The 24,982-nt window shown below is 40.7% G+C and overlaps 1 protein-coding gene and 1 long non-coding RNA gene across 4 annotated transcripts in view; one reads left to right on the plus strand and one right to left on the minus strand.

The window, feature by feature from the left end:
- Positions 1–7,799: 7,799 nt before the first annotated feature.
- LOC121325165 lies at positions 7,800–17,274 on the minus strand. Its single transcript, XR_005951320.1, has 3 exons — positions 17,168–17,274; positions 16,082–16,180; positions 7,800–8,025 (listed from the first exon to the last, which is right to left on the minus strand). It is a non-coding gene; the product is annotated as an uncharacterized LOC121325165 (long non-coding RNA).
- A 2,053-nt stretch (positions 17,275–19,327) lies between these two features.
- LOC121326079 (CD209 antigen-like protein C) overlaps positions 19,328–24,982 on the plus strand; it is a 31,909-nt gene continuing 26,254 nt past the window's right edge. For 2 of the 3 annotated variants that reach the window (XM_041269233.1, XM_041269235.1), the window contains exon 1: positions 19,328–19,467. In XM_041269233.1, the coding sequence (XP_041125167.1) occupies positions 19,365–19,467 (103 nt within the window). In that variant the 5' untranslated portion in view covers positions 19,328–19,364. The remainder of the gene's footprint in view (positions 19,468–24,982) is intronic. The other variant, XM_041269234.1, reaches the window with a different exon arrangement.

Here is a 24,982-nt window from a genome sequence, read left to right on the forward strand (position 1 = left end):
TGGCTTCTCTGATCAATGCCCTTCTTACATGGCTGCTCAGTTTGGGAGGACGGCCTGCTCTATACAGATTCTGGGTGGTGCCGTGTAACTTCCACTTCTTAATGATCGACTTGACTGTGCTCCAAGGGATATTCAATGCCTTTGAAATCTTTTTATACCCCTCTCCTGATCTGTGCCTTTCCACAACTTTATGCCAGAGTTGTTTTGAAAGCTCCTTGGTTTTCATGGTAGTATGTTTGCTTTGAATGCACTACCCAACTGTGGGACCTTACAGTGTATTTAATCTGAAATCATATGAACCACTTTTATTGCACACAGATGGACTCCATTTAACTTATTGTGTGAATTCTGAAGGCAATTGGTTGCACCTGAGCTTATTTAGGTGTGTCATAGCAAAGGAGGTGAATACTTATCTAATGAAGACTTTTCAGCTTTTTATTTTTAATTGATTTGTTTTTTATCACACCCCCCCCCCCCCCACCCACACACACACATTTTTTCACACATTGAAAGTATTGAGTAGGTTGTGTAAATCAAAGGGAAAAAAAATGCCATTTAAATGCATCAAGATTTCAGGTTGTAACGTAACAAACTGCGAAAACGTCCAAGGAAGGTGAATAATTCCTATAAGCACTGTAGATGTCCATCTCCATAACTACTGCTGTCTGAGAAGAGCCAGATACAGGTCTGAGCTAAAGAGGAAGTTCTGACTCCTATATTAACAGTGCAGACTCTGCAGCGCTGGACAGGGGCTAGAGGAATTGAGGATTCATACTTGAAGGAGTGCTCAGAAGGCTTTAAAATCCTTTGCATATATCTAAAGGACCTGTTGTCTAATTGTGACAAAGCTAGCTAAGGATCTTTTTTTATCTCAGGGTACATGGGGCTGGATGTCTGTCACACTTGATGTACATTTTCATGTTACTGCTCAAAATTTGAACCATGGCAATGTGCTTCCCCTAACGCTGGAAGCCCAGAGTAAGAGTCACTGTTCTTCTCCCTCTCTATACTGTTTGGGGATATTAATATTCCCTCTAACTATTCCTAATTTTACACCTGTTGGTTGCTTGGGCAATACTGAACAGACTTCAACTAGACCCGCATCTTTGTTCCTTCTCTCGCCAAGCCACTTTCCTTCTGTGTCTCACAAATCTCTTGTGTTTTCTCAGCTTGCTCTGCCCCAGCTTCAAAAGCTCTGCTGCAACCTATCAGAATTCAGCAATCCTCTGGGCAGACTCCTGACAATACATTTCCTACATGAGAGAGAAGGATACAGAACAGTGTCTCCTTAATTGGCTGTCAATCCTGCATGGCTCCACTCCCCAGCCAATCACAGAGCACCAACCGATGCACTTCCAGCTGGCTTCTGTGTCAACACCACGTTTGACAAGTGGAGCCCCCTGCACGCTCACACACCGACAGCCAGCACAGATATCTCCTCATATTTAAGCCTGGGTATATAGGGATCTATATACCCAGGCTTAAATTTAACTTGAGGTAAAAAAAAAAAAAAAAAAAAAAAAAAAAAGAAAAGAAAAAAAAAAAAAAAAACAATTTGAAATACATAGCTTGACAATGCTTTCTTTCCCTTTTTTAATTAATCTTTATTTAAGCAGGATTGCATGCAAACATAAGTTATATAACAGGAGAAGAATGTGTAAAATCTTATTTTTTTAATTTGCATTAAAACATAGTACATTACAATATTTGTGTATTTCATTAATAATACTGTATATAGATTTATAACTGTATGTATCTATATTCATACAATGCACAAAGTTATTTCTGCCAATCAGCGCACAGACAGCCATTCAATTACACAACAACACGTTGGTCCAGATGATGAATATTGTTTAAGAGTTTTTATTTCAGAACAAGTTTTAAAACAAATATTGACAATTCCGCAATAGCTGTGCAGAATAAGAATAAAAACCACAACTTTATACTTCTAGATTTGTAATATTTCCTGGTTATATTGATTAAAGTTGTGGCTGCACTTTTGCAGAGCCTTTAAAGCACAAATTCCTAGTAAAAAAAATAAAAAGATACATTAAAAGGAACAAAGAATAAACAAATATTGGAAATTATAACCCTCAAAGTTGTTTTACAATAAAAACTAAAATCTACCATGATTAACAAACAATACACAACTCAAAAAACACCTCCTTAATTCAAATGTATTAATAGGAAACACAAAACAGGGATTATGATCTATTCAGGGATTCCAATATATTTAGTGAGACAGCAAGAATACAAGCAAGGGGTCTGTGTAGTCAGGGAATGTAAGTCCGGAATGTATATATATATATATATATATATATATATATATATATATATATATATATATATATATATATATATATATATAAACATATCATAAACAAATGTAAATGGAATGTAACTTCCTGCCTAAATTGAGAGAGAAAGTGAAACTGACCCACAATTGTTTTATATATCGATTATCACTGCCATGGTTTCACAAATCCTAGTATATTGTAGCAGTGTGCACGATCCATCAAGCCAGTCCTTTAGGGGATCTGCCCAGTATGCAAGATGTGCGCAATCCTCTCCAGACGAGTCCACTTTTTTCCAATCATCAGGCTCATTACCATACCAGAATCTGTAAGAGATGAGCAGCAATGCCAGTCAGCATCACACAATGTCAGTAGAAAATGTCTAGGTTGTTTGCTGCTGTATCCTTTTGATCCTCAGCAGTGATTTCAGAATGAGATTGAAGCTCTTACTTTGCGTTGTCATTGAGAGGAGTGCCGTCCACCCAGAGCCAGACTCCTTCAGTAACAGTGTCAGTCAGTCCCATCCAGTAGGAATCCCTTTTAACATTGTCTAAGAATCTCTGAGCAGAAAACAACAGCGTACTATCAGTTAAAATGGAGCTGTAACATCTTGAGGCAAAGAGGGGTGTCTTTTTAAAAGAAAGAGAGAAAACTCTTACTGTACTTAATGGAAATTAATACATGAACAGCAATTTTTTGCAAAATTATTAGAATTTTGAATTGAACTTGTTGCTGTAATATACCTGCTATGCCTCACTCTCTATAATCACCAGGTCTGCTCCCATTGACACACAGCTAGCCTGGCTGGAGTGCCAGTTCATTGTATCAGTTGAGAAGTAGTCGCACTTTCCATTGAACTGCACCCACTTCTCTGGACAACAAACCCGCTCTGCACAGTGAGAGAAAGCAGCAGTGCATGTGAGACAAAAACATCTGGAGATCTGAAGGGGGCTGCATCTACAACACATGGCTAGATTCTCAGCATTCGCACGATTTCATCAGAAGGAAACTAATGTCATTTTTAAGCCATGCAGGGCTGATTCTAAAAAGGTTTGAAAAATGACCAGTGTGGGGTTGTTTAACTTCAATTTCTGCCTGTTCAGTAATAACTAGGCCTGCTTAATAAGGATTTGAACTAGTGGCTTGCATGCACCCCCAGCAAGGGTCACCACGTGGCTCCTACTTATAAGCCCACTCTACAGGGATGTTTTATTAGGCAGTGCAAGGAATTGTATTTATTAGAAATAATGAAGCCACTCACTTTGAATACCAGATTTCAAAACATTCCAGTGAATCTTACTCATCTGATGTACGGTAGACTACCAACTGCCAAAAAATACTAAAGACCTGGATAAAAGCATTTCCTATATATTCTGCTCTTAATTAAACAAGATGTATACAATTTTCATTTAAGCAAGCGCAGCTCTGGTGCAAGATGCATTGAGAATGCCAATGGGTCTGTATAGGACTCACCCTTTGAAGAGCCTTCTTTTAGAGGACATGGTGAATCTAAGGATGAGGATTTGAAATGAACATCAACATTCTTTTTCAAGTCTGAATTTTGTTGCAGTTTCTCTGCCCTGTGAATGAGATTCAGAGAGCCTGCTATAATTACTTTGCAGTTCATAGAGAGTGTCATTGACCCTGCTACTTTCAAACAGCAGCCATGAATGACTTTCATTGAGCCTGCTACTCTCACCCAGCAGCCCTGAATGACTTTCACTGAGCCTGAAATCTGAGGGGAAGAAGCAAAGAGATTGATGAGAAACAGATCTGATTCATCAGTGAAGACTCTTATAATAAAATCACAGGAAACCAGCATTCAATTTCATCTTCAGCCAGTTTTCAAAGCTACAGAACTACTGCTGGGACAATACTGGAGTACTCAAACAAAAGCTGATTGAAACGTATTTGGTGGCAAAAACTATTATGTTCATATTTAAACATATAGCGGTATCTTGTATGTATCTACAACAAACATATATAGTACTGTGCAAAAGTTTTAGGCAGGTGTGAAAAAATGCTGTATAGTAAGAATGCTTTCAAAAATAGACATGTTAATAGTTGATATTTATCAAAATGCAAAGTGAGTGAACAGAAGAAAAATCTACATTAAATCAATATTTGGCGTGACCACCCTTTGCCTTCAACAGCATCAATTCTTCTAGGTACACTTGCACACAGTTTTTGAAGGAACTCGGCAGGTAGGTTGGCCCAAACAGCTTGGAGAACTAACCACAGTTCTACTGTGGATTTAGGCAGCTTCAGTTACTTCTCTCTATTCATGTAATCCCAGACAGACTTGATGATGTTGAGATCAGGGCTCTGTGGGGGCCATACCATCACTTCCAGGACTCCTTGTTCTTCTTTACGCTGAAGATAATTCTTAATGACTTTCGCTGTATATTTGGGGTCGTTGTCATGCTGCTGAATAAATTTGGGGCCAATCAGATGCCTCCCTGATAGTATTGCATGATGGATAAGTATCTGCCTGTACTTCTCAGCATTGAGGAGACCATTAATTCTGACCAAATCCCCAACTCCATTTACAGAAATGCAGCCCCAAACTTGCAAGGAACCTCCACCATGCTTCACTGTTGCCTGCAGACATTCATTTTTATATCGCTTTCTAGCCCTTCGGCGAACAAACTGCCTTCTGCTACAGCCAAATATTTAAAATTTTGGCTCATCAGTCCAGAGAACCTGCTGCCATTTTTCTACACCCCAGGTCCTGTGTTTTCATGCATAGTTGAGTCGCTTGGCCTTGTTTCCACGTCGGAGGTATGGCTTTTTGGCCGCAAGTCTTCCATGAAGGCCACTTCTGACCAGACTTCTCCGGACAGTAGATGGGTGTACCAGGGTCCCACTGTTTTCTGCCAATTCTGAACTGATGGCATTGCTGGACATCTTCCGATTGCTAAGGGAAGTAAGCATGATGTGTCTTACATCTGCTGCAGTAAGTTTCCTTGGCCGACCACTGCGTCTACGGTCCTCAACGTTGCCCGTTTCTTTGTGCTTCTTCAAAAGAGCTTGGACAGCACATCTGGAAACCCCTGTCTGCCTTGAAATTTCTGCCTGGGAGAGACCTTGCTGATGCAGTATAACTACTTTCTGTCTTGTTGCTGTGCTCAGTCTTGCCATGGTGTATGACTTTTGACAGTAAACTGCCTTCAGCAACCTCTCCTTGTTAGCTGAGTTTGGCTGTTCCTCATCCAGTTTTATTCCTCCTACACAGCTGTTTCTGTTTCAGTTAATGATTGTGTTTCAACCTACATATTGAATTGATGATCATTAGCACCTTTTTGGTATAATTGTTTAATCATGAACCTGACTATATATGTATGTGAACCTTTAGGATCAGTAACTTGTGGCACCCCATTGAACAGCAGTGACTTCAACAAAACGTTTTCTGTAACTGTTGGTTAGTCTCTCACATCGGTTTTGAGGAATTTTGGTCCTTTCCTCCTTATAGAACTGTTTCAACTTGGTGACATTTGAGGGATTCCTTGCATTCCTTGCATGGGGTTTAGGTCCGGACTTTGACTAGGCCATTCTAAAATGTGGAATTTCTTCTTCTACAGCCATTCTTTTGTAGATCTGCTTGCATGTTTAAGATCATTGTCTTGCTGCATGACCCACTTTCGGTTCAGCTTCAGATCACGGACAGATGGCCTGACATTCTCGTTTAGAATCTTCTGATACAATGCAGAATGGCTGTGTCAATGATGGCAAGCCTACAGGTCCTGAGGCAGCAACTCAGCCCTAAACCATCACACTCCCACCACCATGCTTGATAGTTGGGATGAGGTTCTTATGTTTGAATTTTTTACTGAGGCCAAAAAGTTTTACCTTATACTCATCTGTCCAGAGAACATTGTTCCAGAAGTCTTGTGGAGCATTTTTATATATATATATATATATATATATATATATATATATATATATATATATATACACACACACACACACACACACACACAGTGCCTATAGAAAGTCTACGCCCCCTTGAACATTTTCACATTTTGTTGTGTGAGTCTCAGAGTCTCATACATTTAAATGAGGATTTCTTTTCCCACATAGCCATTCACCATACTCCACACTGTTAAGGGGAAAAAAAGTTTTTATTGAGAAAAAAATTAAATATTAAAAATACAAAACTGAAAGATCATAATTGGATAAGTCTCCACCCTCCTGAGTTAATACTTGGTGGCAGCACCTTTGCCAGCAATTACAACTGTGAGTCTGTTGGGATAGATCGCTACCAACTTTGCACACCTAGATTTGGCAATATTCTTCTTTACCAAACTCTTTAAGCTCTGTCAAGTTCTTTGGGGAGTGTTGATGGAGAGTAATCTTCAAGTCATGTGATAAATTTTTGAAAGGATTTAGGTCGAGGCTCTGACTAGGCCACTCAAGGACATTTACCTTTTTGTTCCTTATCCACTCCAGTGTAGCTTTGGTTGTGTGCTTTGGGTCGTTGTCACTCTGAAAGGTGAACTTCCATCCCAGTTTCAGCTTTCTTGCAGAGGGCAGCAGGTTTTCCTCAAGTACTTCTCTGTACTTTGCTCCATTCATTTTCCCTTCTATCCTGACAAGTGTCCCAGTCCCTGCCGATGAGAAACATCCCCATAACATGATGCTGCCACCACCATGCTTCACAGTAGAGATGGTGTTCTTTGGGTTATGTGCTGTGTTGGGTTTGCGCTAAATATAACCCTTTGCATTATTTAGGCCAAAAAGTACCATTTTAGTTTTGTCCTACCACAAAACTTTTTGCCACATGGCTACAGAATCTCCCGAGGTTTTTTTTTTGAATACTTCAAACAGGATTCAAGGTGGGCTTTCTTGAGTAATGGCTTCCTTCATGCCACTCTACCATACAGGCCAGATTTGTGGAGTGCTTGGGATATTGTTGTCACATGCACACTTTGATCATTCTTGGCCATAAAAGCCTGTAGCTCTTGCAAAGTTGCCATTGACCTCTTGGTAGCCTTTCTGATCAGTTTCCTTTGTTATATTTGAATATTCTTAACATTACTGGGAACCATGCAGAATTAGTGCAAACATCACAGAAAGGCAAGCGATAGGTAAGCAATGTTATAAATGGCAATTAGCTCTACATCCTTTAAGTAATGGATGATTGAGTGTACTCACAGAGCACTACCAGGGCTACACTGGCTGCCAGCTGTAGGCAGCTCAGAGCTGTAGGAACCCACAGAGTTCGTCCACAGGAAGCTGCTGGTCTATTAGAAGAATCCACAAGCAGTGCAGATTCTGAAAACAAGAGAAATAAAGGAGTGCTAACCAAGGTTTTAAAATTCAATTTTCTTACCTTATTTGCCCCACACAGAGACGTTATCTGCCCCTTTCTGTGGGTAGGTGTGACAATTTGGCCAGCGACTGTGAACAGTGATGCAGTGCAGAAAAAATCACAAACAATTGTAATCCGGTATGAAACAGGGGTTTTAATTATAATTCGGATCTGATGACCAAAAAGAAAAATGCTCCGGCAATACACAACAATGTGTAATGCGCAGAGCCAAACAAATGGGTTTACAGTCCTAAACAATAATCGCTATCCGTCCCATAATGCTAAAACACGGTCACCAGTCCAGGGAGTGTGTATTAGTGCTCATGGTGGGTGATAACAGACTATTTGGTGAAAGTTCGTGAAGTGCAGTTCCGGCTTGTGCTGGCCCAAAAGCGACAGCTCAGGAACGTGTTTAGCCATCTAGTGATACAATAAACAAGACAATTACTAACACATAAAAACAAACTAACTCTCAAGAATATTCTTATGCAGCTCTCAGTTCTTCCAAGTTTATGCACACAACCCAAACGAAGGAAAAGATTAGCATTTCTCTGGCCCCTTTTATGCTACCCCACATGATCCCTTGGTAAATGATTCCAGCTGCGTTTATAGCTTGCAGCTGCTACCTCGTTTACCTGCCAGGTTAATACGTTCCTGCAACAGAGTCTCGCATCCATCCATATTGACCGACTTCCTGACCTCGGAAACGAACTGTCAGGCCAGCCCGTTCAGATACTTTTCCTTTCGCTATTTAGCACCTTCACAGTTCGAGAGGGAGATTTACAATCTGAACTCATTGTATTTCTGTCACAGTAGGTTATGGAATAAAATTAGGATTTCGTGGATATTTCGCAGACCTATTTAAACATTAAATAAACCAAAGTAGACAATATTTCAGAGCACTATAAAAGCCTAAAAATAGTGGTACTTGCTTCCTTACTAAAAGAGAGTGCTGTAATTTAGCAAGCATGCAACATCTGCCAGCAGTTGCTGCCGACATTCTCTGTCTGGTGTGGATTTGCCCATACATTGAGACGGCACGCCTGCATCCACTGAACTGGTTTGAAGTGTAAGGCAAGACTTTGCCAAGTTAAACAGATGTGGAAATTAATTCGAAACAGTTCCAAAACTCGGTTACCCAAGGGCATCTGCAATACTATAATAAAGGCAATGTATGCAGCATGTTTGTTGCCATGTTACTTGTCCCATCCAATAATTAATTTTATTATTATCGAGTCAAAACAAAGAAAACGGGCCTATTCGGGTCTAAAATTCTAACTGTATTTAAAAAGTAAGCAGCAGGTTGTTTGACGCGAGGTGGCTGTGCGAGATCGTACCTGTAGTAGGGAAGACCGGGGTTGGTTGCCACACAGTGCTCTGAAACTGGATGGTGCAGGCGGGTGATACTAACACTGAAATGTGTGTTCTATTTTCTGGCACGTAACCATTTGTAATTTGAGGTCAGTTACATCTAACATAAAGGTTAGCACATATTTCTTTTTTTTTTTCATACCCAAAGTAAAAAATGTATATCTTGTTATTCATGTTATAACTCTTAGTAGTATTGGAGTTTGTTTGAAGTGATGGCCATGTTAAATAGAACCAGATACTTTTAGTGTAAAAACAAAACCAGTAGGTTCTCCGAGAGAATTAAATTGTCATGTAAAGTCTCGTTGGGGTTGATTGTCACATGTAAATCTTATAGGAAGAAGTCTTATATTGTTTCTTTCTACGTTTTTACACCAACATGTGAGATATGTTACCATATAGTGCTTATTATAATTATTTACTGTTTGTCCTCCAGTTCTGTGGAGGCTCTGGTATTATTTGTAGCATTTCAAATATATATATGTCTATATTTTTTTTTTTTTTACATTCACATAAAATGTAAAAATGCAACTTTTTTGTCATTGTACACAGTAGAAAGTTTATGTCACTTAAAAAAAAAAAAAAAAAATGTTGCATTATTGTCTCTGTAAAAACAAGAACATACTTTGTGACAACCAGCCCCATATCATGTGAAAACCAACCCCAGTATGGGGCAGGTTGTCACAGGTAGGGATGGGACAGTATAAAATTTGCATGGTATGCCAACCGTTTAAAAAAAATACTGTGGTAACCTTAATATCACGATATACAGTACATCATGCAAGTTATCAAATAAAGGCTTAAAAGAAGAAAGACTAATGTAAATCACTTAAATTACCTTAATTCACAAAAATAAAACCAACAAACACATTTCATTTCATGGAATGATTTAAACATTTGGTATTTAGTACTTTAATATGCCAAATAACTTTTCTTCTTTTTTTATAAAGACAAGAAGAAGAATTTAATGTTGATCTCTAAATATTATTGTTTACTTTAATTTAATATTCTTTTTTATATAGATATAATATATATATATATATATATATATATATATTATATATATATATATTATATATATATATGTAATATATATTATATAATAAACGATTTTATTGTACCCTCGAGCATTATAAAATCTATTAATTTCTCAAAATGACGTGGTGCAAAGTTTGTTAAAGTATTTTAATGTATAAAATTAAATAAATAAATACTTTGTTTAGCTGAAGACAAATAGAATTGGGAAACAATCGGTCTTTTGCTTAAAACACAAACACGTACTGGTTATTAAGAGCAGAGATGAGTTGTTAATTTTTAAATAAAATACGTACAGCAAAAAAAAATAAAAAATCAGTATTTTAATACTAACATGTGTTATTGGATTTACAGCTAAATTGCACTAGTAAGCTTCCAATGATTATTACACATATGGGGCCCGATCCTCGAAAGGTTTGCGCACCACGCAGAGGGGTATGTGTGTCGCAAATCGCCATTGTGCCGAAATTGTGCCTAGTTGCAATGTTCAAAATGTCCTTTCTACGCTGTGCAGAAATAAATTGTATGCATCGCTGTGGTATTGTTGCCCCACACCTGTGTATATTTCGGTGTTGTATGTTACGTGTAGCGTGTTAATGTTGATGTATAGTCATCGGTACACGGGGTGTAATATAGGGTATGCTCACGAGTGTTTAAAATGTATATTGTATTTAGGCACGAGGATTGCACAGCACTTCACGTGCAGGTAAAATGTAATAATATGTGAGCATGGGGAATTGCACTTTTATTAAATCACGTGCAGTTGTACCGAGACTCCAACTGAATGATTGATTAGCAATTGGTCTCGATACATTGGTCTCACTCGGGGTTGTGTGTTCAGTGAGTGCAGAACGGAATTGGAGAATTGGAGTAATAGTAAAGTAATTGCAAATAATAATATCAGCTCACCGTGTTTGTCTGTATAGTCTGTTTTGTTTGTCTGTTTATTTTGGCTGCCAGTGCCGTGCCTGTGTTTTGTTTGTCTTTACAACCTTTTAATTTTCTGTCTCTTCAATTATTAAATGCTGAGCGCAACCAATCACTCAGCTTCACCAAACTTCACCTCTCTGTTGTTTATTTGTTGGTTCCTGGTTCTGTTATGACGTCGCCCACTACAGCCATCTTTGGGACATGTGGTGTCATCGTGAGATTACCAGCGCCTCCTAGATGCAGACCAGAGCAGGAACCGCAGTGTTTTTTTTTTTTTTTTTTAAATATAAGGCTGGAGAGATTACTGCACTGAGCTGGAGGAGCTCCTCAGTGGTCTGGAGGAACAAGGCTGATGCCTTGCCTGCGGGGTGTACGGGCACGTGGTGGCTGTCTGCCCCTTCCAAGAGGAGGAGGAGGAACCAGCCCAGGAAAGGAAGGTGAGGAGGAGGAGTGGCAGGAAAAAGCTGCAGCAGCAACCGCAGCAACAGCAGGAGGAGGTTAGGGGTAACAGTTGGGAGTTTTTTTTTAAAGAACCTCGTGGCGGAGTTGTGCCCTGGTTGTGGGGAGTATGGGCACATGTTTGCCATCTGCCCAAAGCAATATGCAGATGCGGAAGTAATGTCTGAGTGGGAGCCCCTGCATCCAGCGCCCAGGCGGGGGGACCGTGAGTATCCAACGCCCAGACAGGGGGAACCGTGATCGTCACTATGTCACATACTGCATGATAACCTGGCCAGAACAAACCTGTGCAGTCATGCCTTGTCTGGAGCAATTGGTAGTATCTGTCTGTATGTGTATCCTGGCTACCGGGACCTTCCAGAAGGTAGCAGGCAATACAGTGGGGATCACCCAGTCAGCCGTGACCCGCCACCTCGACAGGTTCATAACCGCGTTGCTGCAAAGTGCTGAGAAACGTATTAAATTCCCCAGTACCAGAGCAATTAGGGAGGAGATAATGCAGGGTTTTTATGAAGTTGCGCACCTGTCGTAGGTGCAATTGACTGCATCCATATTGCGATCAGGGCACCTGTTCCAGTTTTCCTGTTCTATCAGGATTCCAGTTGTATTCAGAATAGTGGGAAATTTCAATAGCTATTCCATGCCATGTAAACAGGGTATTCCGAATGAATCTGTCTGTATTCTAGACACCTTATTCAGAAAACCAGTCTTTCTAGACACACGCGTCATTATTTATAATCTATAATACATAAGACGACGGCTTGTGTCGTCTTATATAAACAAGATCAAATACACAATAAAATACAATTAAGACACAGGCAAATCACATTTAAAAAAATAATCAAAATACACAAAAGTAGTCAACTATTTAAAACAATTACAACTCTCAGTCACGACATCATGCAGTTTACTCTTGCAATAAAGCCTCAGTACATACATTTGAGATTTTAAAATGTAAAAAAGAATGAGATCTGAGGCTATGGTTACTATAGGAAGCTATAAGGTATTCATAAAAGTGTACATAAGAACATAAGAAAGTTTACAAACGAGAGGAGGCCATTCGGCCCATCTTGCTCGTTTGGTTGTTAGTAGCTTATTGATTCCAGAATCTCATCAAGCAGCTTCTTGAAGGATCCCAGGGTGTCAGCTTCAACAACATTACTGGGGAGTTGATTCCAGACCCTCACAATTCTCTGTGTAAAAAAGTGCCTCCTATTTTCTGTTCTGAATGCCCCTTTGTCTAATCTCCATTTGTGACCCCTGGTCCTTGTTTCTTTTTTCAGGCTGAAAAAGTCCCTTGGGTCGACACTGTCAATACCTTTTAGAATTTTGAATGCTTGAATTAGGTCGCCACGTAGTCTTCTTCGTTCAAGACTGAACAGATTCAATTCTTTTAGCCTGTCTTCATATGACATGCCTTTTAAGCCCGGAATAATTCTGGTCGCTCTTCTTTGCACTCTTTCTAGAGCAGCAATATCTTTTTTATAGCGAGGTGACCAGAACTGCACACAATATTCAAGATGAGGTCTTACTAGTGCATTGTACAGTTTTAACATTACTTCCCTTGATTTAAATTCAACACTTTTCACAATGTATCCGAGCATCTTGTTAGCCTTTTTTATAGCTTCCCCACATTGTCTAGATGAAGACATTTCTGAGTCAACAACAACTCCTAAGTCTTTTTCATAGATTCCTTCTCCAATTTCAGTATCTCCCATATGATATTTATAATGTACATTTTTATTACCAATGAGTCAAAATTTGAAATATTTGTGTCCAACCGCCAAGTATTTGTAAGACGCAGAGAGGGCGAGCACATGAGTTCTGCATGTGTGGTTCCCACTGTCAAGCATGGAAGAGGCAGTGTCATGGTCTGTGGGTGCTTTGCTGGTGACAGAGTTGGTGATTTTTACCAAGTCCATCACAGCATACCTCAGAGGCATTCCATTCCATCAGGATTATGGCTAGTTGGGTAGTTCTTCATTCTTCAGCAAGAGAATGACCTGAAACACACCTCAAAGATGTGCAAGAACTATCTGGTGAAGAAGAAAAGTTAAGGACAACTCAGTATAATGACCTGGCCTGCCCAGTCTCCAGATCTCAGTCCCATAGAAATTGTATGGGACAAACTGGACAGAAGAGTTAAAGCAAAGCTACCCACAAGTGCCCTACAGCTCAGGGAATTGCTGTAGAAGAGCTGGGAAGACATGTCAGGTGATTTTCTGCTGAAACTTGTTAACCGAATGCCTCGTGTTTGTGAGGTTGTTATTAAGGCAAAGGGTGGCTATTCTGAGGAATCAAAGATTTACAGACAATTTTCGATTTTCTTGAACATTGCTTTTATACTTTTCATGTTTTGTTTTGTATATTGTAACATGTGTTTTCATTTTCAAGTATTTACAGAAACGTATACGACGTAAAACATTGTGAAAAAATTATGAAAAAAACTTTGTTTTCAACAAGTGTACTCAAACTTTTGACTGGTACTGTGTGTGTGTGTGTGTGTGTGTGTGTGTGTGTGTGTGTGTGTGTGTGTGTGTATATATATATATATATACAGTGCCTTGCAAAAGTATTCAGAGTCCTGACCAATTCTCTCATATTAATGAATTACAAATGGTACATTGAAATTTCATTCTGTTTGATATTTTATTTTAAAACACTTAAACTCAAACTCAATTATTGTAAGGTGACATTGGTTTTATGTTGGGAAATATTTTTAAGAAAAATAAAAAAAACTGAAATATCTTACTTGCATAAGTATTCAACCCCTGTGCTGTGGAAGCTCCCAGTTTGCACCGATGAAAGAAATTGCCCTAACGAGGATAGAATTATCTTACCATTGGCCTCCACCTGTGAACCATTAAAGTTCCTGTCACATCTTCTGGATAAAAACCCCACTGTTGAAGGATCATTGGTAAGGCTGTGAATCTGAAGGAAAATGAAGACCAAAGAGCTTTCTACAGAAGTTAGAGATAAAGTAATACAAATGCATAGATTAGGGAAAGGGTACAAAATAATAAACTAGTGTTTGGATATCACAGTGAGCACAGTTGGATCAATAATCAGGAAGTGGAAGCTGCATCACACCACCCAGGCACTACCAAGAAAAGGCCGTCCCTCAAAACTCAGCGCTCAAACAAGAAGGAGACTTGTGAGAGAAGCCACAGAGAGGCCAACAATCACTTTAAGGAGCTACAGAGTTCAGTGGCTGGGAGTGGAGTAATGGTGCACCAGTCAACCATATCAAGTGCTCTGCATAACACTGACCTGTATGGGAGGGTGGCAAGAAAGAAGCCGTTACTCAAAAAGTACCATCTGAAAGCACGTCTGGAGTTTGCCAGAAAGCATGAGAGTAACCCAGCTGCGATGTGGGAAAAGGTTTTGTGGTCAGATGAGACCAAGATAGAGCTTTTTGGCCAAAACTCAAAGCGCTATGTGTGGCGCAAACCTAACACTCCCCATGCCTCAAGACACACCATCCCTACAGTGAAGTATGGTGGTGGCAGCATCATGCTGTGGGGATGCTTCTCATCAGCAGGGACTGGGCATCTTGTTACAATTGAAGGAAGAATGGATGGAGCAAAATACAGGAAAATACTGCAAGAGAATCTGCTTCAGTCCGCTAAAAAATTGAAGCTTGGGAGGAAATTCACCTTTCAGCAGGACAATGATCCCAAGCACAAGGCCAAAGCAACATTGGAGTGGCTCAAGAACAAAAAGGTAAATGTCCTACAGTGGCCCAGTCAAAGTCCTGATCTCAATCCCATTGAGAATCTGTGGCACTATTTGAAAATTGCGGTCCACAAGCGTCGTCCAACCAACCTAAACAACCTGGAGCAAATCTGCTAAGAAGAATGGGCCAAAATCACTCTGACACTGTGTGCAAAGCTGATACATACTAACCCCAAAAAGCTTAAAGTTGTTATTGCATCGAAAGGTGGCTCGACCAAATCTTAATGTGTGAGGGTTGAATACTTATGCAAACAAGATATTTCAGTTTTTTTATTTTTCTTAAAAATATTTCCCAACATAAAACCAATGTCACCTTACAATAATTGAGTTTGAGTTTCAGTGTTTAAAAATAAAATATCAAACAGAACGAAATTTCAATGTATCATTTGTAATTCAGTAATATGAGAGAATTGGTCAGGGGTCTGAATACTTTTGCAAGGCACTGTGTATATATATATATATATATATAATATATATATATATATATATATATATATATAGATAGATAGATAGATAGATAGATAGATAGATAGATAGATAGATAGATAGATAGATAGATAGATAGATAGACATTCAGTGCTATCATGCCCTTGTAATAAACTATAATAAAATAGTATGATTAAAATAGGCCTATTCAAAATGTAACCCTGGTAACCTGTTGAAGATGCGTTATTCAGCCCTCAGTCTCTGGTATTTACTGCACAGCACATTACTGTATTACTGCAAAAAGGAGGAGCTTTAGGAGGCTTCTTGATTGGGAAAGTTATCTAAACACTTTTACAGTTATAATTCGATTATACAAACAAGTCCCAAATAGTTTGGCTAATACAGGTTTTACTGCATGTAAATACCATTACATTTCACAATCCCTAGTTATCCCGAACAGTGCTGGAGCTGGCTTGTTTGTCAGCTGTCCTGTGGCACAGTCTCTGCTGAAGATGCTACTTACCCCATTGTTGCTCTCCTGGTCTTATGCATTGGGGCTGCTTGCTGACTGTGTTTGCATAGATAGAATCTGATGCATACTCGTTCATCCCCAGAGCTAGTGCTGAGAAGAGACATAATAGAGATTTTACTGCATGTAAATACCAATACATATCATAAGCCTTAGTTATCCTTCAGTCTACAGAGCAGCCCTGACTCTTGTATTAACAGTGCAGGTTCAGGGGGCTGCAAGAATTGTGTTTTCACATTTGGGGTGGTTGCGCTGAACACTGCTAAATACAGTACAATGCATAGTTTAGCCTATTGAGTCTATGCACAAATGATCAAAACCTTGTGCACTGCATAAAGTGAATTAATTGGGCAGAACGACTCGATTACAGGGTCCTGTACATTGCAGGTGTTTCCAGTTTGCAGTCCTACCCACTGCACTGTGTTATCAAGTCCAAACTATATGAGCACAACACTCATAAAACAGCTCTACGATTGATACAAGGCTGTGAAGTGGGTTTGAACATGGCAGCACTGCCCACTAAACAATGAAGAGGGGCTGCAAGTTTCATATTTACTGAACTTGACATCACACTTCCTGCTCCTCAGTAGCTGCAGTGACACTTTGTATGAAATCAGAGGAGGGACATTTATTCTGAGGCAGAAGCATTACTAATGTTTTTGGTTTTAACTCTTTTACAAGAACTGATTTTTTAGTCAAATTTAATCCTTGCAGAACTGCAGAGCACTCCTGTAGTAATTAAACCATCATACTAATATTTGCTACATACTGATCTATCTATCTGTTTATATTTAGTGTAAGACACTGCCATTGTTTCATGTTCTTGTCAATCTGTTGCCATCAGCCCCACCGCCCTTCTTACAAAACTTTAAGGACTCTTATAAAGCCCATTGAATAAATAAATCAAGTTTGCAGTAACCCTTTTCCTATTGTTTTAGAGATGGTTTATTTGTTTATTCTCAAGTTTCAAAGCTCTGTTTAATATATAACATACTACTTAGGGTAAAACAAAAGACAAGATAAAGAGAAATGAGGTACCAATGCTAACTTTAAGATTGGTGTCTGTGTCTTTCTACTTACCCCCATGTTGTGCTCCTGCCCTTCTGCTTGTCGGCTGCTTAATGTCCACGTTTTCATAATCATGATCTGGTTGAGAGCTGCCCTTCTCCATAGCAAGTGCTGTCTGAGAAGATACAGATACAGGTCTGAGCTAAAGAGGAAGTTATGACTGCTATATTAACAGAGCAGGGGCTAGAGGAAGTGGGGATTCACACTTCACTCTGCGTCGCAGTGTAAATGCTCCCCATCAATATAGACAGTGTTGTATGAGTTACAGATGACTTAGATAGGGGTTTAAAGGTATTGTATCAAGACAATACTGTGTTAATATATTGTGACCGTTCACCTACTCTCAGGGAGATGGAACAAGCTGACGTTTGCTCTTTGTTAACATAGTATTTGCTTGTTCATAGTGGCCCGTGGTGGCTTGGCTGTGGTGGCCTATGAGTGCGCAGCTTCAAGATACTTCATCGCTGAACACGTCACACTGACATCACGTGACACGTGAAAAATAAGGCTGTAATCAATTTCACTTTGCTTTGCTCACACCTTCTATTGTGAAAATAAGAGGTAGATTTTAAAATAATATGACTATTATATGTACGGTTATACTTCACAATGAAACAATCACTGCAAATATCTTATTTATATCTTTTACGCAACCATCCCAAAGAAGTAGGCCCCTATATCTTTTTTTTATACTTGCCAAATTTCAAAGAAACATCCCAAACATTAGTTATTATTATCATTTAGCTAATACTTATCCAAGGCAACTTAGAAGAGTAAAGGTGTCAGAGGGTAGTGGGATCAGCCTTAGGTGGACCAGCAATGACGTCACAGAGTTGAGGGTGGAGTGCAAAACTCAACGCCAAGCCAGACATCTGAGTGGTACATTTATTTGTTGTTTCACAAAAAAAAAAAAAAAAAAAAAAAGGGCCGAAGCAACAGTCAGCAACCAAATTGGGAAGCATTAATTATAAAAACAAAACAAAAAACACAAAAACCCCATCAGTAATACCAGCAATGGCAGAACCGGGTTTAAAAGAAAATAAATTACACAAGAGTCCCACACACAATAACAAAGAATACACAGCCACTGTACACACTACACTGCCGCGGTGGTGGTGGTGCTGGTGGAGCTGGTGGTGGTGGTGCTGCTGAGGCTGCAGCAGAGCTTGGTACACCTACGTCTCCATCTACAGCATACTGCAGCGCTCACTTCCCTGGGAATGGCTGGTGTCAATACGAGTTCCATGGACGTCCGCCAAGGTGGGAAGAGAAGGGTGGGGATCAGGACCCTGGAGAGGTCGCAATCTGTTCAAGGTTCTGAAGAAGACAAGCACGCACACACACGTAGCAACAAATATCCAGCAGCACAGCCTTCTCCAGGTTGCTATCCCAGGACCGATAGCCCAAATGCAGAAACCTCGCTGCCTAAAACTTGCCCAACCCCTCCCCGCCCCTGCCTCTGCCTCTGCCTCGTCTCTGCCCCTGCCTCAGCCAATTGGTGGATGCAGCACAGCTGATTGCAGAAAGTGGGCTCGGTGACTGTGTGGTTCCATGTCAGGGCAAAAGTGCCAACCAGACCGGAACTTCCGATCTGGCCACCTCCCAGCCATTCACCCCGACCTCGGACTACCCTACATAACGCCACATGAGATCAGGAGGGCAAATTTCAGCAGGACCCTGTTACAACCCTGTCAGAAAAGGGTAATACAAGTTTGTATGCAATAAGTAATTCATACAAAAAGTACAAGATATAAACAAATACAACATTAACAAAAATACTTTGAAAACGAAACCTTTTTTTTTTTTTAGCCCCAAGATTTGAAAAGTAGAACCCAGATTAATACTCTATGAATACATAACACTGTGGTTGCTTCAATAAAAGATCTGTCAATTAATTTCAAGACTTTCACCACTGCAATGAATTTGATTTTACACTATTAATCAGTTTGCTGATATGGATTGGGAGGTCCACCTGTTGAACACAAATATAAGTCATTTCAGATATTCTATAAACACCAAATGAAACAATGTAACTTATTAAACTCCTATCTGAGTTCTCTGCAGCTCACACCTCATACAGCATAATAGCTACAGAGATAAGCAGCAGTAATAGTAACAGATGGAAGTGTGAATCCCTACTTCCTCTGTCCAGCCCTGCAGAGGCTGCCTTGTTAATATAAGAGTAGCTCACTTCTCTACAGCACTAGCTATGGAGATGGATGGCATTTACACTGGGCTGCAGAAGCCCTCGGAGGATGTCTACTCAACAGTAAACCAACCCCAGGGGAGGAGAGCAGGAGCAGAACAGGGTGGTAAGTACCAAGGGGGTCACATTTAAACATGTCCCCGCTTCACTTAACTACTGGTAAAAGTTTAGCCATTTTAGCCAGTTTTTTTTTGTGTTATATATATATATATATATATTTATATATATATTATATATATATATATAACTCGTGATCTCGTGCTTTGTATATTCCATTACTTTTTTCAGCAACTTTAATTTATGGGGAAAATGTAGCAGGAGGGATACTTTATATCATTTACATTTGTGTAATGTTGTATTTCTTATCTGTTCAAAACATGACAAACCAGGGTAAACTATGGTAAATTCATACTATACACACGGAAAAATGGCAAATTACCCTGCAAGTGCAACATGGTAAACACTTATAAGGGGATATCCTATTATATGTGTTCTCCATCATTCTCTATTGTTTCTAGATTATTATTTAGATCATTTTCAACATTACTAACTATAGTTCTATGTGTGAAACAGAAAACAAATCATTTCAGTTTCTATGACTAGAACCCATAATATTTACATCTTACACAGGTAAAACAAAATAGTAAAAAAAATAAAAATAAAAATTAATCGATGCTTTTGAGTGTGAGAAAAAAAAAGAAGTTGTGTTTAAGGAAGTTAAATCTTACACAAACTGTGAGAAAATGGAACTACTGCCATTGAAACCGCAACTGTGTGTTGCATACTTTTGAATTAAAACGGCAACCCTGATCAGCATTGGCCAATGATTATATGTTCTGAAAAAGAGAAAGATACACTTTAAAAACTTTTTTCTGAAATAAAACACTGTCTGTGTAGTAGAAATGAGCAGAGTATATTGAGACAGTGTGGACCCTTATACCTGGGCTTAGTGAGACTATCGCCACATGGATCTTTTAGGCAGATCAGAGACCCCACATGAACAAACCTAGGGGCAGCTGTAAAGGCGTTGAAGCATTGTTGGGTGACTAGGACACTGGGCAGTGATACAGCTCTGGGGCTGACCCTGTGTACCTGTGCATGTGTTGTGAATGAACACTTCTCTCTCTCTCTCTCTCTCTCTCTCGTGGAGGATTGTGGGAAGGGCTTACAGAGAGGTGGAATGCCGGTGCGGTAGGACCGGGAAATTTAAAACTTTATCTATCTATCTATCTATCTATCTATCTATCTATCTATCTATCTATCTATCTATCTATCTATCTATCTATCTATTTATTTATTTATTTTGTTTGATAGTTACTTAGTTGTTCTTTTTGGGTGTGTGTTTGGAGATCCCGTTATGGGGTCTCGTTCAGGAGGGCTGGGGGCTCTCACTCGCCAACACGGGGTCCGTTGCCTGCCTGACCCCGGGGTTTCGGTGGAGGAGTGCCTGCTGGCAGTAGGAGAGGTGGTGGGGTTTGAGAATATTATGTCGGCGTCAAGAATGAATAAAGCGCTGGTAATATTTTTAGTGGAGGTGTCTCTGGTACACAAGCTGGTAGAGGAAGGATTTACAGTGAAAGGTGAATTTGTTCAGGTTTCCCCTCTAGTAACCCCGGTTACGAAAGTTATTATTTCTAATGTGCCTCAGTTTTTAAAAAATGAGCAATTAGAAAAGAATTTAGGTCGTTTTGGTAAACTGGTGTCCCCGATTAAGGGAATCCCGTTGGGGTGCAAAAATAACAGTGTTAGGCACGTCATGTCGTTTAGAAGGCAGGCGTTTGTTTTACTAAATGATCCTAATCAAATCATTAATGTTGCCTGGAATTTTAACGTAAAAGGGATGAATTGTGTGGTGTTCGTCAGTTTCGAAACGATGAGGTGTTTTTACTGTGGAGAACAGGGACACCAGAGGAAAGCCTGCCTGAGAAAGGAGGCTAGAGCGGAGACAGGGCAGGATCAGGGCGATGCTGGCAGGGAGGAAGTCGGGGGTGTTGGGGGTGAGCGGGAGGAAGAGTCGGCTCCTGCACCGCAGCCGCAGAGCGAGCCCGTGCTGACCGAGGAGGCGGCGATCCAGAAGGAAACCGGAGCAGAACCACCAACGCCACGGCCTCGCACAAAGAGACCCAGCCGCAGCCTGTCACTGACGGGTTCGGAGGATAATACAACTACTACTGAGAATGGTGAAGAATCATTCAAGGTAGTAGCGAAAAAGTTACGATTTCAATGGAAGACTGCAGAGCTGCCAGATGGCAGAGCACAGCCAGTGCAGAACCCGTGCAGACAGGGAGACTGCGGGCTCCAGGCGGGGCGTCACTCCCTCCCAACGCGGAGGAAGAGAACACAGCGTAGGATGAGCCGGGCGCGGTGCAAGACTCTCCGCTAGCTGAATCTCAGCCGCCTGAAATAGTGATGGCTGTGGCAGAGACCGGTGTCGAGGAGTCGGAGGGAGCTGCGGAGGAGCGGATTCTCGGGGGCAAGCGAGAGGACAGCGCGGATGAGATGGAGGGGGAGCTCTCTGACTCCTCGCTTATCTCAGACATCCCTGATAGCCAACCCGTCAGTAAGAAAAAGTTATACACGCTTGAGCAGGTAAATGATTTTATGATAGAAACAAAAGGGAAAAGGGGAGTAGAAATAGAGAGTTTTTTCCCTGATCTAAGGTTATTTCTCCACTCCGCTCACGTTATAACAAGGAAAGCCACAATAGAAGAATCTGATCAGCTAAAATGTTATAGATTTAAAAAAATTGTTCAGAAAATTAAAAAGGATCTTAAAAGTGGTTCAAAATCTCTTGTTTAAAAATGGCTGTGTTTTATGAAACTTCTTTTATTACTTGTTTTAGTCTGTTAGTTTTTTTAGCTATGATGGAAAGGTGCGTTTTTGTTTCTTTTAATCTAAACGGCTGCAGACAGTCTTTTAAGAGGGTGCAGCTAGTCGAGTTTTTAGAGCAGAAGCAGGCGGGGGTGGTGTTTCTGCAGGAAACACACTCGGATCAGGAGAATGAGGAGGCGTGGCGAGCGGAGTGGAAGGGGCTGTGCGTGATGAGTCACGGCGCTAGTACTAGTGCAGGAGTAGCCGTGCTTTTTAAACCCAGCCTGGGGGCAGTTTTACTAGATATGGATGAAATCGAGAAAGGGAGGATTTTAAAAGTAAGAGCTAGGCTGGGCAGTACAGTGTATGTTTTTATTAATATTTATGCCCCCAATAGAGGGGGGGGAACGAATTTTATTTTTTAAGAAATTAAAGCAAGCTCTTTTTAATATTAATAATAATGATGTGGTGGTACTAGGAGGAGATTTTAATTGTACTGTTAATTTTAATATTGATAGAAATAATGATGAACCACACCCTCAGTCCTCCAGAGAGTTGGCTGCATTGTTAGAGTCCAGTGACCTGGTTGACATATGGAGATGCCTGCACCCCAGTTCAAGACAATACACCTGGTCTCAGTATCACACAGACTGTGTATATAGAGCAAGACTAGACCGGTTTTATACTTCTAAAAACGATTTAAATAAATTTATCAAAGCAAGAATCATCCCCAGTAGTCTCTCTGACCACCACTGTCTATTAATTACAGTAATAATTCAATCAGAACCCCACAGAGCATCTTACTGGCATTTCAATGTAAAATTATTACAAGATGTAAAATTTAAGCAACAATTCAAACTTTTTTGGATAATTTGGAAAAAAGAAAAAGCACAATATAAAGATTTAAGACAGTGGTGGGACATTGGCAAAATACAAATTAAATGTTTTTGTCAACAATATACTATAAATGCAACCAGGTCACTGAACACAGCCGTGAGAGAACTGGAGTCCAAAATCCTCCTCCTAGAGGAAAGTTTAAATTCAGAATTTAAAGAACAGACCCTGGAGAACCTAAAAGAGCAGAAAATCGCGCTGGGGAGCTTGCTGAAGGAAAGAGTGAAGGGGGCGATTGTGCGTTCCAGATTCATGGAGTTGAGAGACATGGATGCCCCCACTAGTTTCTTCTTCAACCTGGAAAGGAAGAGAGCGGACAGTAGACAGCTGTGCTGTATCAGGACTCCTGGTGGGAAAGAACTGCACACCCGGGAGGAAATCAGCAGAGAGGCGGTGCGTTTTTACAAGGAACTTTATAATAAAGAACTGTGCAACATAGAGGACACTGAGCGGCTGCTCCAGGGGTTACCCAGCCTCAGTGAGAAGGAGCAGATTCAGCTGGACGCACCGCTGACCCACCAGGAGATGACCGCCGCTGTCAAGCAGCTCTCCAGCGGAAAGGTTCCCGGGATCGATGGACTGCCAGCAGAATTTTATAATAATTTCTGGGATATAATGGGGGAGGATTTGCTCCAGGTTCTGAGAGAGAGCCTCAGCCACAAGGAACTGCCTCTTAGCTGCCGTAGGGCAGTGGTTACACTGCTGCCCAAGAAGGGAGACCTTTGCCAGCTTAAGAATTGGAGACCTGTGTCAATTTTATGTTCTGATTTAAAGATTTTATCCAAAACAATCGCTAATAGATTAAAAAGTGTTATTGGAACTGTAATACATATGGATCAAACATATTGTATACCGGGTCGCTCTATTTTTGATAACTTATTTTTTATTAGAGATTTTTTAACTGTAAGTGATATTTGTGATTTTAATGTAGGAATGGTCTCCCTGGATCAAGAGAAGGCTTTCGACAGAGTCGACCACACCTACCTCTTTCATACACTGGAAGCCTTCGGGTTCGGTCCTGGTTTTATTTCTTATATTCGGCTTTTATATTCCAACATTTTTAGTATTTTAAAGATCAACAATGGGCTGAGTCAGCCCTTCCCAGTGTGCAGGGGTATAAGGCAGGGCTGTGCCCTGTCTGGTATGCTGTATTCACTGGTTATAGAGCCCCTGCTGCACCTGCTGAGGGTCAGGCTAGCTGGATGGACAGTGCCCTCCTCGCCCTCCACACCCTCCTCTGCCACAGTGAAGGTGTCTGCCTACGCAGACGATGTGACTGTGTTTGTGAGTGGGGATGCAGATGTCCAAGCGCTGCAGCAGACTCTAAATGAGTTCCAGAGAGCATCTTCTGCCAGAGTAAACTGGGCAAAATGTGACACCTTCCTGTCAGGCAGCTGGGATGAGGGCACCCCTCCTTTCCTGCCTGAGGGGCTGAAATGGAACAGAACAGGTATTAAAGTGTTGGGGGTGCACCTCGGAACAGAAAACTACATGAAAAAGAACTGGGAGGGTTTGTTGGACAGGGTGAGGGGGCGGCTGCAGAGGTGGAAGGGACTGCTGGCTCAACTGTCCTTCAAGGGCCGGGTGCTTGTTATTAATAATCTGGTGGCCTCTAGCTTGTGGCACAAGCTGGTATGCCTGGACCCACCCCAGGGCCTGGTGAAGGAGATCCAGAGAGTGTTGCTGGAGTTCTTTTGGAGCGGGAGACACAGTTTGAGGCCGGCAGTCCTCTACCTCCCTAGTGATGAGGGGGGGCAGGGGCTAGTCAGCATTGCCAGCAGGGTGGCAGCCTTCAGACTGCAGGCGGTTCAGAGACTCCTGTACACTGAGGAGGAGGCTCATTGGAAGAGGCTGGCCTGTTTCCTTCTCAATAGATTTGGGGGGCTGGGGTTAGGAAAACACCTGTTTTTAATTGA

This window comes from Polyodon spathula, chromosome 13, assembly GCF_017654505.1.
Source record: "Polyodon spathula isolate WHYD16114869_AA chromosome 13, ASM1765450v1, whole genome shotgun sequence".
In the NCBI taxonomy this organism is placed as follows: Eukaryota; Metazoa; Chordata; class Actinopteri; order Acipenseriformes; family Polyodontidae; genus Polyodon; species Polyodon spathula.